Source organism: Epinephelus moara, chromosome 14 (genome assembly GCF_006386435.1).
Source record: "Epinephelus moara isolate mb chromosome 14, YSFRI_EMoa_1.0, whole genome shotgun sequence".
Lineage (NCBI taxonomy): Eukaryota > Metazoa > Chordata > Actinopteri > Perciformes > Serranidae > Epinephelus > Epinephelus moara.
This window is the reverse complement of record NC_065519.1, coordinates 21,661,601-21,676,407: the sequence shown is the minus strand read 5'-3', so window position 1 is coordinate 21,676,407 and position 14,807 is coordinate 21,661,601. Positions and strand designations below refer to the sequence as shown.

At 43.8% G+C, this 14,807-nt stretch overlaps 1 protein-coding gene across 2 annotated transcripts in view; it reads left to right on the top strand.

Moving 5' to 3' along the window:
- The first annotated feature begins 4,471 nt into the window (after nt 1-4,471).
- Nucleotides 4,472-14,807, top strand: part of kif26ab (kinesin family member 26Ab) — an 82,275-nt gene continuing 71,939 nt past the window's right edge. The window contains exons 1-2 of one of the 2 annotated variants that reach the window (XM_050061704.1): nt 4,472-4,914; nt 7,624-7,842. In XM_050061704.1, the coding sequence (XP_049917661.1) occupies nt 4,780-4,914; nt 7,624-7,842 (354 nt within the window). In that variant the 5' untranslated portion in view covers nt 4,472-4,779. Of the gene's footprint in view, nt 4,915-7,115; nt 7,392-7,623; nt 7,843-14,807 lie in introns of those variants that run through there. The other variant, XM_050061705.1, reaches the window with a different exon arrangement.

Below are 14,807 nucleotides of genomic sequence, written 5' to 3'. Positions count from 1 at the left end.
TGTTTGTTTTGCAGCTGGTAACAGTTTACGTTACACACAACTCGGAAGCTTGTGAATTTCAGCAAGGGATCAGTTAAGTTTTATCTGTATCCACAATATACTTCATAATTTTTAAGTTGATTATACTTGCATTGATGATCTGAATCAAAGTAACTAGTAAGTAACTAGTAACTAATGTAAAATAAATGCAGTGGAGTAAAAAGTCTAAAGCAGCAAGAATTGAAATACTCAAGTAAACAAGCACCTCACAACAGTGGCGTAAGGTAGTGAAAATGGGCCCCAGTGCACGCTATTATGAGGGGCCCTATTATGCCCTAGTTACAAGTTATGAATCACACACACACACACACACACACACATAGTTTTAGGTGTATATATATTTTAGCAACAGTGTGTCTTACTGCCGCTTTTACGTTACATCCACTTGCAGATACTTGATATTGGACACATTATCATACATTTTACTGTATTCCAGGTGGCAGTTGGGCCCCTCAGCCCCATGGGCCCTAGTGCAATCGCACTAGCTGCACTGTCTATATTTACGCCCCTGCCTCACAATTATTCTTAGGTGCAGTACATGAGTAAATGTACTTAGTTACATTCCACACAGACAGAGAAGGTATGGGAAAATTGTAATCTGAAAATAAATATAGTTACTATAGCTGTCAGACAGATTTAGTGCAGTAAAAGTACAATATATGTTTCTCAAGTAAAGTAAAAGTACCTCCAATTTGTACATAAGTGCAGTACTTCAGTAAAAGTGCATACCATAGTTATATTCCATCGCTGGATAAGAGTCGCCTATTTCTGCTTTTAACCTTTAACTTTCCTAGACTTTTGTTCTCTGTTACACTGATTAAACCACTTATTAATCCAAATGTGGACTCAGTCAGACTGTAAATGCCTTCATTAAATTCCAAACACACACACCTCTGCATTCAGATCTTGTATTTTCAGGACTAGTTGATGGGAAAACCAGACCTCAAGACTCAAAATCTGACACCAGAAAATCCAAATGCCTTTTCCCAAGGTATAGGCTACTTTATACTACATAAATGATTCATGAAAGCACTGTGCACCGATTATTCCCCCCTCTCCTTTTAGACAGCCCCTTCTCCTCTTCTCTTTGATCTCCTCCATGCGCCAAGAACTATCAATATTTGCTAAACGTTTCTCACAAAGCCTGTCCGTGCACCGGGAGGAGCTGCAGAGGTCTCACAGGCGAGGGGATAAGACATAAGAGAAGCTTTAATGAGATGCCCACAGCGATTCCCCCTGTGCGTAATGCGCAAGGGCAGCAGCAGATGTAGCAGCACAGGCAGTCCCAGGGGGATCCTGTCCCCGGAATTTCATCAGCGGCCGAGGGAGACCCCACCCAGACCTCCTCCGGTGGGGAGGGCTGGGTGACGGACGTGGTAAATCATCTTTACTATGGATTGTAATTATCGGTCTGCTGACAACCCCCCCCCCCCCCCCCCCCTCTCAAAAAGTGTGTCTTCTGTGTGTGAGTGAGATGAGGGGGTGATGAGTCGCGTGGATTGTTTGGTGTTTGTGGGATCAAAAATAATTTATTCATGCCTAGACTATTTATTATTCACCCCCTCTGCTCAGCTGTCAAAGCATCATTGTAATGTGAGAGTCTATAATTCTTTTAATCATCTCTGACCTGCTGACAAATACAAACTTGTAAAAGCACCCACAAACTTTTCTCTCTGTCACACTGACCCTTAGAAACAGTCAAGTACATAAATAAACGTTTAAATAAAACTTTTTTTTGACATCCATCTGGACTCAGCCTTTGAACCAATAGATACCCAAAGTGACAGGAGACCAGGGGCCAGTTATGATCATTATTATCATTCTAATATCTTTCCTAAGAGGCAAAGCAAATCACAGGTGTGGGCAGGGGCGTTCCTAGAATCTGAGGACATTTGGAGCCTAGCCCAGACCTCTTTTGTGTGGGGGGACTACTAATATCCCCCGTACCTTTTATGTTTGTATGCACTCTACCACCTTATTTACATTTTTAAAAATCCCAGTGTGAATCAGTTTATTTTCAGTGTGAATTACAAAGTGGTTGGCGGGCCATCCGCCACCCTATTGCGGGCCAGATTTGGCCCACGGGCTGCAAGTTAAGCATCACTGGGCTAAATCTGGGCTATCAAATGATTAAAGGGAAAACCCACTCTAAATACATCTTCCCTGAAGCTATTGCTACTGTGTCATTTCAGTTGAAGCGACTCTCCACCCATGGGCGGATTATGACACAATGGGTCCCTGGGCCTGCACACGAAAAAGGCCCCCCACCCCCACCCTGGGAGGGAGGGTACAACATACAGTTGTTTCTCCCCACAGAGTAGAAGGGTCCATATTACACAGAGTACTGGAAGTCTGAACAGAGGGGATAGAAACAGTCACTCATGATAGGTTTTTTTTTCTTGTAACATCTTCACAGTGAATATTTAAGCTTTTTAGGACTTTTTGGGCTCTTTTACTGATATGGTGACTAAGCCCTTTGACAAGTAATGCAAAGTTAATCACAACAACTTCACACAGAGACTCTGGATTAGGGGCCACCTGAGCCCTGGGCCTGGGCCAGGTAGGCCTGTTCAGTAACACACCTAGAAACCTAGAAAGCAGAAAGCAGATGTTACAAACTGAGGGCATGGAGTTTGAAATATCCTTCTGAGACCCGAGCTATTGTTTGGTATGCATTTTTAATTAACTATTTGGGATCAGTGGGCCTTGAAAAGTATAAAAATCTAAACATTGTCAACAATTAAATCCCAGTGTCCTCAAACGAGACAATTATTAAGTCCCAATGTCTTCAAACGAGTACTCCCTAATTAACAGTGTCTTAGCTTGTTACTGTTGCTAAAATTAGTTAAATTTGTTGCCATATCAAACTACAAACAGTATTAATCATAAATAAACAAGTTACAACCATTAAATGTGATCAGGTTGGATCAACCGCAGACTGACTTGGCAGAGATGGCTACCATCTTGTTTTTACATGGATTAGTGTGTTGTGCTCTTACAACCACTAGATGGCACAAAAAGTGTCCATGAACGAGGACAACAGATTTAAATTAAGGAGAATGAAGTTTAAGGTTAAGTAAACCCAAAATGTGATGTCCTTATATGAGGACACAGGGTCACAGGAGGATATGTGGACATGTACTGAGCAGGGATGGTGTAGTGCATTGTGGGAAATGTATGATCCAGTGCTTTTGGAGCTGGACCCACACTAGGAACTAAAGGTCAGGATATCTCGGCCTTGATTTTGACCTTTTTTTAAATCTCTCTCTCTTTGGAATTCTCCAGCAAAATTAGAGTACAATACTAAATCACAGAATATCCCTTTAATCCAACAACACTGAACTACACACAGAGTCATACAGTTTTTGTTTGAATGTCACTATCAGAACGAGTCTTATTTGAATGCAGTTTCCAGCTGTGAATCAGAAAACATGCCCATATCTCAGTATAATCACCACCAGTGCTGCTGTCATACTGTCTCACTGCTTTCACTGTGGAGCAGCTCCATGTGGATGACATCATCACTACAGTCTGTCTCTCTGCTGTGTAGCTCCCAGAGAAACTGCTTCACATCCACACGATTAAAACCTGAGCTGACAGACTGCTCTGTGGATTCCACTTTAGATAGTTTCCCCATTAAAAGCACAGACACTTACATTTTCTTTAATACTGCACAGTCAGCCTAATTACATCCACACAGCCACACGCCACTGGCCTCAGCTATTAAATCTGTGGCATAACTAGCCTCAGCCGGCCAGAAATGGTGAAAGCTATTCATTGAATATTGATTGGCAGTCACATATTGTAGACATCAGATGCATTATTTATCATCAATAGCTACAAATACCTTAAATGAGTAAGCTGGATGCTCAGAGGTCACACAAGAGTTTGATTCAGTGTAAGCTGATTATATCAAAGCACATTTTGATTGATTAGATTTTTATATAGCCTGCAATAAAGTATATTAGAATCAATCAAAATCAAATCAGATCTAATTTAAAAATATATATATACCTCCAGTTGGTCTTTATCATCATAGTAAGTAAGAAATCTCTCCTATTTGTGAAAGATTATGCTATAAAGCAACACTATGACCCTACTGTGCAGTATCCTGCTATAAGAGAAAGGAATACCATAAAGCAAGCTGTAATGAGGTCATTACCTCACACTGTAAGTCCCTACATGAATATTATCAGAATATTATAGGGAATCTGTCGTTAGGGGTTATGGCCACTGTTTTACATCTTCGTGTGGGGGCTACCAACGACGCACCAACAAATCGGGTGGAAGGGCAGGTCATCACTGTCTGACAGAAGGTACTGAGAGAAAGAGAGAGATAGGGTGAGTGAGTGAGGAGGAGAAGAGGGGAGTGAGAGATAGAGAGAGGGGGGCTGGAGAACAGAGCGCAGCACATGCACAAGGTGCTGCTCCGCTCTCAGACCTGCAGCGCTCAGAGATCAGGCATGACCAGCCTCGGGATGGCTTCAAAAAGTGCTTGACTGGATGTGAATCATTTTGCACGCCGGATGGATTGTACTGCTTTGTTGTCTTTTCGGACCACTGGAAATCTGAGAGGTGATTTTACGCACACGTGCACGCAGCGCTCACAGTGAGTCACTGGATGTCCGGATTAAAAAACCTTGTGGATCTTTTTGGAGGGTACGAGAGAAATGAATTAGATGGATATACGAGTCAAATAGGTTTCCCGAGTGGAGGAGTGGGATTTTTTCTAGGCTACACATGGCTTTGCCAAACTCATCGGGGTCTCCCGGAGCTGGGAAGCCCAACCCCAGCGTCATAGACCTGGGGACAATCTTCGTTGACTCCGACATCATATTTGGATTTACAAGTCACCTGCTAAAGAGGAAAACAAAGGTAAGAGTATCCTAAAGGGATGACTGAAACACAGATGACAAAAAAAGGATGACCTCATGCTCGGGTACATGTTATAAAATAAATATGAAACAGTGAAGAGATGGACAACTGATGTGCGTCTGACGGCTCCTGCCCAGTACTCAGGACCTTGAGCAGCACCTCGCAGCATCCTTAGTCCCCTCTATCGCTCCCAAAACTCCATCCTTGCATCTCACTTATCATCAGAAGGTCTTATTAAACATTTTTACTAAATTGCGCTGCAAATAAAAGTGTATTTGCCAGGGTTGAACTTTGTTCTTTGAAATTGTTGCTCGGCGCAAAGCGCATAGCCAAAAGGTTTGACAGAAATTGGGTAATCAAATTAGAAACTGCTGTCAATGAACACCCAGCTGATATAAACATACCTGTGGTTGATGACTTATTGGACTGTGAATATTAATAATGACTGATCATGATCTTAGTTTTCTATTTCCTAACATACATCTTTGCGCGTCGTTCAGACAATCCTTCTGTAGCCTCAAGAAATGTGCAGCCCCACATGAAAACGGCTTCAAATGACAATGGGAATGTATTTATATACATGTTAATATATTTTGTGTACTTTATACTTTTCAATTTACCCCTTTACATTGTCTGGAGTTGCACAGCCTGAAGACAAAAGATGGTGTGTTTCCCTAAATAGGTCGTTTGAGGGCAGAAAAAAAGAGAAACCGTCTCAGCGCATGTGGCTACTGTCGCTTACATCACCCGCATGAAATATTAAAAGTTTACCAATTAAATATTTAACCTCAGTACCTCCACCCTTCCAGTTTTGAGAGGTGCTGTTCTGTATTTTTGCCAGAGGATGGCGCCAGACACCAACAGCATACAGAGCCTGTGCGGCACCTGGGAGGAGAGGCAACAGTTCCTGAAACTGAGCTGCTCCACACTGCTGAAACAGAAATGATCTGCTATGTACTACTCTCTTAAAGGTGGTCTGATAGACCAGTTCATCAACGTTTAACTGGCTGTGATATAATAACCGTAGAGCAACCAGTTGTCAATGTATCCACCTTTTATTGTGGGGAAATGTGCGTAATGGGAAATTACGCCAATGAAGAATATGGAAATGATGTCAGTTTTCTGATCCTGTCGGAGGGGATGTACATTCATAAGCTTTCTAAGAATATCATGGAGTTTTCAAACAGTAGTAGGCTACTTCTTGCCCTTGATCATGAGGAGAGCTGCCCACCGTTTAACCCCTTGAGGCCTGGTATACACTCCTTATTAGAACCCACAGAATTTGACTTCAAAGTCACATAGAGATCCAAAAGTTTCCAAAGATGCATGGGCATTGGTGTCATTGCAATATTGGGGTGACACAAGTATTTTCCTGCATAATCACACTTTGGAGATCAGGGTAGTGATGTGCTCCAGGACTGTCTTTATGACATAAAACTCAAGAAAAAATGCAGTTGCTCTTCATTCATTTTCTGTAACCACTTATCCTGTTAGGAGTCTTGGAGGGGCTGGAGCCTATCCCAGCTGACATTAGGCGAGAGGGCTGACACATAGAGACAGACAACCATTCATGCTCACATTCACACCTACAGGCAATTTAGAGTCACCTGCTAACCTAACCTGCATGTCTTTGGACTGTGGGAGGAAGCTGGATGACCCGTTTCATGTTTTTATCGGTAGGGACAAATGCACATGTTCTAAATTTGGAGGGGGACGTGCCCCCTGTTTCCCCCCGAAATCTACACACATGCAAAGATACCTAACATGTGGGGAAATTGTGTATAAAATGATGCGTAAGACATCTACAGTATTTCTGTCATGGAGTGATGAAACCATAAAATCATGCAGTCTGCAGTTTGAATGCTTCTCTCAGTGTGAGCACCATATGGCTCCAATGAAGAGCAGGGAACAGAGCATGTACAGTGTGTGGTATTGTTAGACAGTGTGGAATAAGATGATTTTCCCAGCCTGAGAGCAAGAAGAAATGAGGCGGAGGGTGTGTTTTATGGGGTTAAATTAGTAGGCTAATATATCATCGTTCACCACACAGACAATTCAAAGTGGTCTATGGAATACTAACAGCTCTGAGGAGTCTTACAGTCCCCCCCATCCCCTCCCCTCCCATCCAACCCTGCGCAGGAAAAGTTTTCCTCAGCCCTCCCATTCCAGGAGTAACACCGCCTCCTGCGCACCGCTCAGTGCCCTCCTGTCCCAAAACTACTCCGCTGCAAACTTATCGTACACACTCACCAGTTGCCTCCGATCAGCAGCCACTGGTCCAGTACAATCTGACAGATGACTGGTAACCCTCAGTCAGGTCTTCAGTCTAGCCTATGGCTCTGCCCCGCGTCTCTCAGCGGCAAAACCTTTGAGTTGAAGACGTTCACCTGAAGGTGTAACCGTGATCTGGGAGAATGAGCTCATCTGGGGGCAGCTCAGATCCTGATGGAGGAGACCCAAACAACCGCATGTTCGCTGTAAGTGTCTCACCGCACATCATTAAGTGTATAAAGCAGGATTTCCACCGAACATAAAAGCAGCACAACTTGCATCTCATTGGTGCGCGCATGGACAGGTGCTCTGTATTCAAACGGGTAGTCAAGGTACAAACAAACAGTTTCACTCCCACACGCTCCAGCGCACTGGAGGTGTGACCTTTTTTATTCCTGCAATCGAAGTTAATTAAACTTTTCTCCTCTCATGCTGAAGGTGGAGGGATGTCCGAGTGGAGACTCTCCGGTGACCCCCAGGAAAAGACTTCACTCTGCGGAGGACGCGCGGTGCAGTAGCCGGCCTCCCCCTGAGGGCGCCGGCTCCGTTTCCATCCCCGAGTCGGAGGAGAAGGGAGGCTTTTGCCAGCAATGTCAAAAGAAAGTCACAGAGCTGAAGAAGCAGGCGCTTGCCCTGGCAGACCAAAACTCATTGAAGGTTGGTTAATATCTTTCTTCCCACACTCTTATAGGTCAATTTAATTTTCAAATTCAAACTGTTTTGCAAATATTTACACCTTAATAGTTTGCAATACTGACACCACCTGAGCTGCAAAGTTATTTCACAGTTTTCTTGTTAAATAAAAGTCAAAATAGGTTCAAAAACTCCACTTGAGCTAATTAAACTCACTGTTTACTCACTGTAAACTCAGCTTTTGCAGCAGCCTCTCACTCTGAGCTGCTGTCACCTTTCTGTAGCACTACTGATGTCTTTTGGCCTCTCCTGCCCATCTGCACCTGCTCTTAAGGCTGGTATCTATGGACAATGAAATCCGACCCTCTCTGTGGTTTATAATTGTACCAAGAAGGCTCTCACCATCCACTTGTAAAGTTGTTTATTGCATGCTTGACTTCAAATGCTGGCCTTGGATGTGAAAATGGAAGCTTTTGAGACTTTGAAAGTGGCCCATTGTTTGGCTAAACAATGCTTATCTCTTTATTTTGCTGTTGGGTGTGGGGGGTCGTTGGAGTTGAAAATGAGCGAGCGGCTCACGTTGGAGACTGAGGAGGAAGTTAAGTCCCAGTCGACCTTCGCTGTGCATTGAAAGTGTTCCTGTATGGCTGCTCCCACAATTCCCACCGCTGTTAAATATAGGCCCAGGGACTGCTGTTGTTGCGACGGGCCGGGTTTGCCCTCGGGTCGGTTCTCCCTTTGTTGTCCCGTTTTAGAGAGAGAGAGTCCAAAAGTTGGATTGGATTACAGCTCTTCAAGGTTCACCCCAAATCCCACTGTGCCTGATGCTCATGCGGGAGCAGGTAGACAAGGGACAAGGGGGCATTTTTGAAGCACCTGGGCTCTCTGTTTGAGACATCTGCATGTGTGGTCTAATCTTTGTTCTGAGCATATCAGATCTATGTTCAGGTATCAGGTAAGTCCACCCTGTAAACACATTAAGCCTACCCCTGACTGCCATTATCTGCCATGGGAACTGACCTCCCCTTTTTAGTGTGGGACCCTCCAGCAGTGCTTTGTGGCCTTCACCAGGTGCTCTGTGTTGTAGAAAGAGATGGGGGCAGCCCCTTTTCCCCCTAGTTTGCACTTGTTGATGGCTAAATGGGGCCTTAATTTTGGGGTAGCAAACAGTGATGGCAGGGTACTTTTATTGTACCGTGGTTATGGTATGGAGGGATAATAAACCCATTGTCTTTGTGAGTTTGAGCTGCCCACCTGTTGGGCCTCATAGGATGGATGCGGTTATGGATGATCGCTTCCAAATTGCTTCCTCCATGGAGGGAAGAAGGTCAATAGGGTGACTCAGGTGGCCTCTTGGTGTGTCTGGGATACCTGCTAGGGTTCGGCCAGTGTTGTGTCTGCAGCTGTCATGGGAAAAAAAACGAGAGCGGAGACTGTTTACCCGAGGTCGCACTCCCCCTCCCTCCCCATCCGCCTGCCGTCCCGTTTTTTTGTGAAGAGGAAGTCGGCCTGGTCCCCAGACATCCCTCTCCCTCTCACCCTGCCTGCAGACTTATTGTTTGACTACAGTATAGTAGCGAGTGGATAAAAATTCAAGGAAGAGTGTTTGGGTAGAGTGAATGTGCTTTTCTGCATGAAAACTACTAGAGGGAAAGTTCCCTGTTCACACACACACACACACACTGAAGCCTCCCAGACAGCTTTTGTGTTTTCCTGTTTGGGTCTAGAGGAACCTGCTTACACTATGTCCTGCAAATATAGGGAAGTAAAGCTCTTTTCTCTCCTCATTGTAGCCCAGAGGTGAATGGGTGAACAGTGTCAACGACACTGTAAAAGTTTTGCGCAGAAACCACTTGGCTAGCTTTTGAAAAGTCAGGATGACAAATTATTTCTTTATGCGTCCACATCCACTGGCAGCAATTAAATATTTCTGTGCTTCCTGCCTCTGAGTGCCTGCTATGTTTAAAGAGCAACAGCACACATGGTCTTGTGTTTGACAACTTATTGAAACTATTTAAATTGCGCATGCAACTGCATTGCCCTCTCATACACTTAATTTGCAATGATTTTCTAATTATAAATATTTTATGACATTGTGTTGAAGGCCTCAACCCCAAATTAACTTTGCTGGAATTATGTCCTTGAGCTACCACCCTTAAGTCTCAGCTGCCTTGGCACATTTTATGTTATTCAGACAGCAGATGATTAAAAAAAAAGGCTGGGAAAAAATGCCCTTTGCTAAAAGGACAGGCAGAAAGAGCAGAGACACTGACAACCGCCAGACTGGATCTAATCAAGGGAATTCACCTACTTAATTTGCATAATTAAAACCTACAGTAAGGATTAACTTCAGTGGTGAATAGCAGACAGTCTGGATTCAATAATTGCAGACGGTGTTTATTGTGGCTGGACACAGTGGCTAGGTGAGGTATGATATGAAAAACGACGATCACATAAACCTCAGCTTCAAAGAAGCCAATTAGCTTCTTACTGTAATCAGAGGCTCTGGATTAGATCCAGGCTCTGCTCATAAATGCTAACTGCTTTTTGTAAGTCTCTGACCTGACAAGGGTACTTCACATTTAGCTGTGGTGCTGATTAAATGACAGGAAAGTGTTTTTTTTATGCCAATCTCATGAGGAAGTTAAGACAGCGTCATTGTCAACAATAGGCGATAAAGTTTGTGTTGAGCCAGTAGCCTGGAGACCTGTAAGGAGTATGATTCCTCACCCGTGGCCAGGCTGGAGCAGCTCAAGCCCTTCAGTCACAGTTTGGACAGAAGCTCTGTCACTTGATATCTGTTTTTTGAAAAGGCTGACCTTAATTGTATTCGCTGATCCCTGAGAGAGATGACATTCAGGGAGAGTTGGAGCCAAAAAGACTGTCAAGTCAAGTCAGTTTATTTATGTAGCACAGTTTAAAAACAGCCGGCTTTGTACAGATAAAAGGAAAAAGTACTGAAAATTTCCACACAACACAAAGGAAATGACAAAACACATACTGACATATCTGGAAGTCACAGAAAGCCAGAGAAATCAAGTGGGTTTTAAGCTGCATTTAAAACATTTGATGGTGGGAGATGATTAAACACGTAAAGGGAGGCAGTTCCACAACTTCGGCCAAAAAAAAAGGCATGCTCACTTTTATGCCTGCAATGACTCTCTGGGATGGAAAGCAGCAGCTTTTCAGATGACCCCAGTGTCCTAGTAGGACAGTAATGATGTTAAAGGTCATGAGATGTGCTGGAGCTAGCCCGCTCAAAGCTTTAAAAGTGAAAAGTAAAACACTGTAGTCAACTTTAAACTTTAAAGGAAACATCTGCAGTTGCCTTGTTCTGTCCAAAGTACCTTGAAAGCTCAGCAGGTAGCAAACTATATCTTATTTGTATAATTAAAAAATGACATATTGCGATGTTACAATGATCTATTTCTTGGTCAGGTGCAGTCACTTCTTGGATTAACACTGCAGCTTGCTAGGCTAGCTGTTTCCCCATGTGTTCCAATCCTTATGCTAAGCTAAGGTAAACAGCTGCTGGCTGTAGTTTCCTATTTATTGCCAGACATCAAGCTTCTCATCTAACTCTATGCAAGAAAGTGAATATGCACATTTACCAAAATGTCAAACTACTCTTTCAGGATTTAAGCCGAGCATACTAAGTGCTTGTTGCCCTCAAAGGCCATAATGTCCGAATTTTTACCGATAAAACTAAAGGTTGGAACATGGAAATATATTAAGTCTTTTTCTTTTTTAAGCCAGAGTTCCAGAGCGGACACACTGGGGTTTGGTATGTTGCAGAGACTGCAGGTCAGTGATAAAGTCAGCAGTGTTAACACCCGCTCATAAATACTGAGGCCTATGAATATACAAGCAGTCTTGGACCTTGTGAGCTCCACAAGTATGCTGACTGATTAACAGAGAACGTCCTGCAGGGCTGTGAGGGCTTGAACAGTTGGATTAGGTTGAGCTGTTGGAGGTTGAGGTCAGTTGCAGCCAGGCTTTACCTTTCCGATGACCTTTGCCCTCTGGATGTAGGCAAACTGCATTCACTATGGAGATGAAGGTGTAATGAAGTTAAATCTTGGTGACAGAGAATGAGCCAACCGCCTGCTAATCATGAATACCGTGCTCTGCTGATGTATGCACAATGTGTCCAAGCCTATTATGGATGGTGTGTACGAGTGTGACTGTGAATAGCTGCAGGAATTAATTTGTACCATGAGGCCTTTTGCCAGATTTTTCATGTTGAATTCATAAATTATGGGACTCGCAAACGACTCATTTGGATTCATGTTTGATTTGTTTCTGCTTTGTTCCTCATTTGACCCTTGATCCACTTTACGAGTTATTAGTGAATCCATGTCAATGTAACGAGTCACGTTTTGTTTCTTGAAGCGCTGAAGAAAGGAAATTAATCATTTACGCTGTGCAAAAAATATTTCCCAGCCAAAAAGTCAGGGACATTTTATGATCTGAGTTTGTTTGACTTTGTGTGAGGTAAACACTTAATCCCACACAGCCATGTGTGTGTGTTGCATGCCATTTTCTATTGCATTCTGTGCCTGTTTGCCCACTCATCTCATGGATTTGTATAGCTGTCAAAGGAGAAATGGGACAGAGTGTTCGGTTGCTATGGCCAAGGAGCCTGCAGCAAAATTGCTTTGTTGATAATGTTACTGTACATAGATGAGTGTGTGTTTACAAGGTAGTGTAAAAGAAATAGTTCAGGAGACAGAGAAGAAGTGGGTGCTGGTGAATGGGTGCCTACCTGGCTACTGTTTCTCAGGCGACTCCATGGGGGGAGTGTTACCTCTCCTCTGTTGACTGACCTCTGACCTTTCCGTCAGTTCTCCCATTCTTTATGGTGGTTTAGGGTTTCAGGGGGCCGACCTGGGCTGGAACAGGTGTACGCTGCCAGGTTCGCTGCAGGAGGGCAGATGACAGGACAGAGTGACTGGCAGACAGATGGAGAAAAAAGACTGTGAAAAAAACCCTCCGGTTGTGAAACTTGAGCTAACGTCAAGTTAAAACAGAGCATGACCATATTATTCTATTCACCTCTAAGCACCTGAGCCCCTGGGGCTCTCTGTGATGTGTGTGTTGTGTGCCTGTGTGCCTGCTCAGCAGTGCATGCACTCCAGAGAGCCGGGGAGGAGATGAGAGAGGAGACGGGAGAATAGAGGAGACTCTCTGGGCTGAGCTGTCCCCTCGCTTCATCCCTGCATGCAGTGTGACTTCTGCTTTATGGCATGTGGCTGTATTAAACTGCAGAGCAATAATCTGGTGTCAAGTGGTGCAGACACCACAGACATCAGTCATGGCGCTACCGTGCTGCACTGTATCTGTGAGCCTCAGCAGTATGCAGCTGCTCACTGCCACTTTACCTCAAGTCTCCACAGCTTCATTCACTCTTTCAGCTGTCACACACCTCTTCATGTCACACATTTGCATGCATTGTGTTCGCTTCTTTTGTGCCTACTCTCAGGGCTGGGTATTGAACCAAAATGTGTCTGTAGCACTAAGTGTTGAAAACTGTGAGGTACTGAAACCTGGCATCAAATGTCTGGCTGGAGTCATAATCTTAATAACTTATTCCTTCATTAGACAGTTAAGTATTTAAGTCAAAGGTTTGCCAGGCTGTGTTTTTACATTTATAATTTAACATTAGAGAATTTTGACATCTTTTGTTTAGGATTTAGGGGCATCTATAGGCAGTTTAGTTTATGATCACCTGAAAGTAAGAACCGTTGTATTTTTGTTACCTGACCACACTGACTGACAAAGAGAAAAACAAAGACTTAAAGAATCTCGATCAACTGAGGGGGTCTCCGACTGATGATTCAAAGCTTTTAGGGGGACAGCCTTACTGTTGCATGCCACTAAATCCCACACACTGGACCTCTGAGTGAAATAAAAGGCTTTTGTAGAAAAACTTGGTTGTACTTCTCAAAGTAAAGAGTCAAAAATCATTTAGTAGAGCATGAAACTAAGCTATCTGTTGTCAGTAGTATTAAGAGTTTTCAAACACTAAGAGGCTGTGCTTACTGTACAGTAAGGTGTTACATACAGTACAGTGGATACAGTGGCATAGAACAAAGGACTCTTTTAGGTTCAAATAACGCAGGGAATTTAATTGTCCTGAAAGAAAATTCTTTCATCTCCTTTATTTTCCAGTCTTTCTCTCCACCTGGAAGCTGCAGCTGCTGTGCTTTAAATGTAGACAGTGGAACAACTCTGTCAGTAGTAGTTAAGGGAGCGTAAAGAGTTTCTCATTCACTTTCCTACTTCCAGATTTTCACAGCTGGTCCTGCTTTTCAAAGTAGCCGACTTTCACTGGCCAGAAACCTTTTTTTCTAATCTTCAAGCAGCTCTGGAATGAAGGCCACATCTTCACTGTGTCTACTGCAGTTTCATTTTACATCTTTAATTTGGTGAGCTGAAAGTGAATTGACCCCAATTGTTGCTGCCCAGTCTCCTACTTATCGCAATTGCAGGGGTAAATTGCTGTGAGGCAGAGTGCAGGAAATGGGTTCAGGGTGCGCAGATGCGAGGGCTGATGGGTCCGGATGGAAAGTGAGCCGCAGTATAGCGGATGCTCATCGCCTTTCATCAGGAGGATAGTGAGGGAATCTGTCGAAGGAGGATGAGGAATTCTCCACCTGGAATAACTGCCATTCCTTATGTCTGCATTCTGCTGCTAGCTGCTCAGAGGAGCAGATCCACGGCGGGCAAGATGAAACAGGAGCTGACTGAGGCTCCTCAGCAGATGCCCAACACACACACATACACACACATATAATCTACAAACACAGGCATGTGCACATGTGAGCTCAGACACACACACACACACACACACACACACACACATACAGATGCACAGAGTTTACCTGAATGTGTCCTCCTCTGACCATCTGGTCCTTCCTGGTGCGGCTGCATGCCACTATAATGTCTACAGAGAGCCGTCCAGATGTTCCCTCAGTTACCTGTCAAGG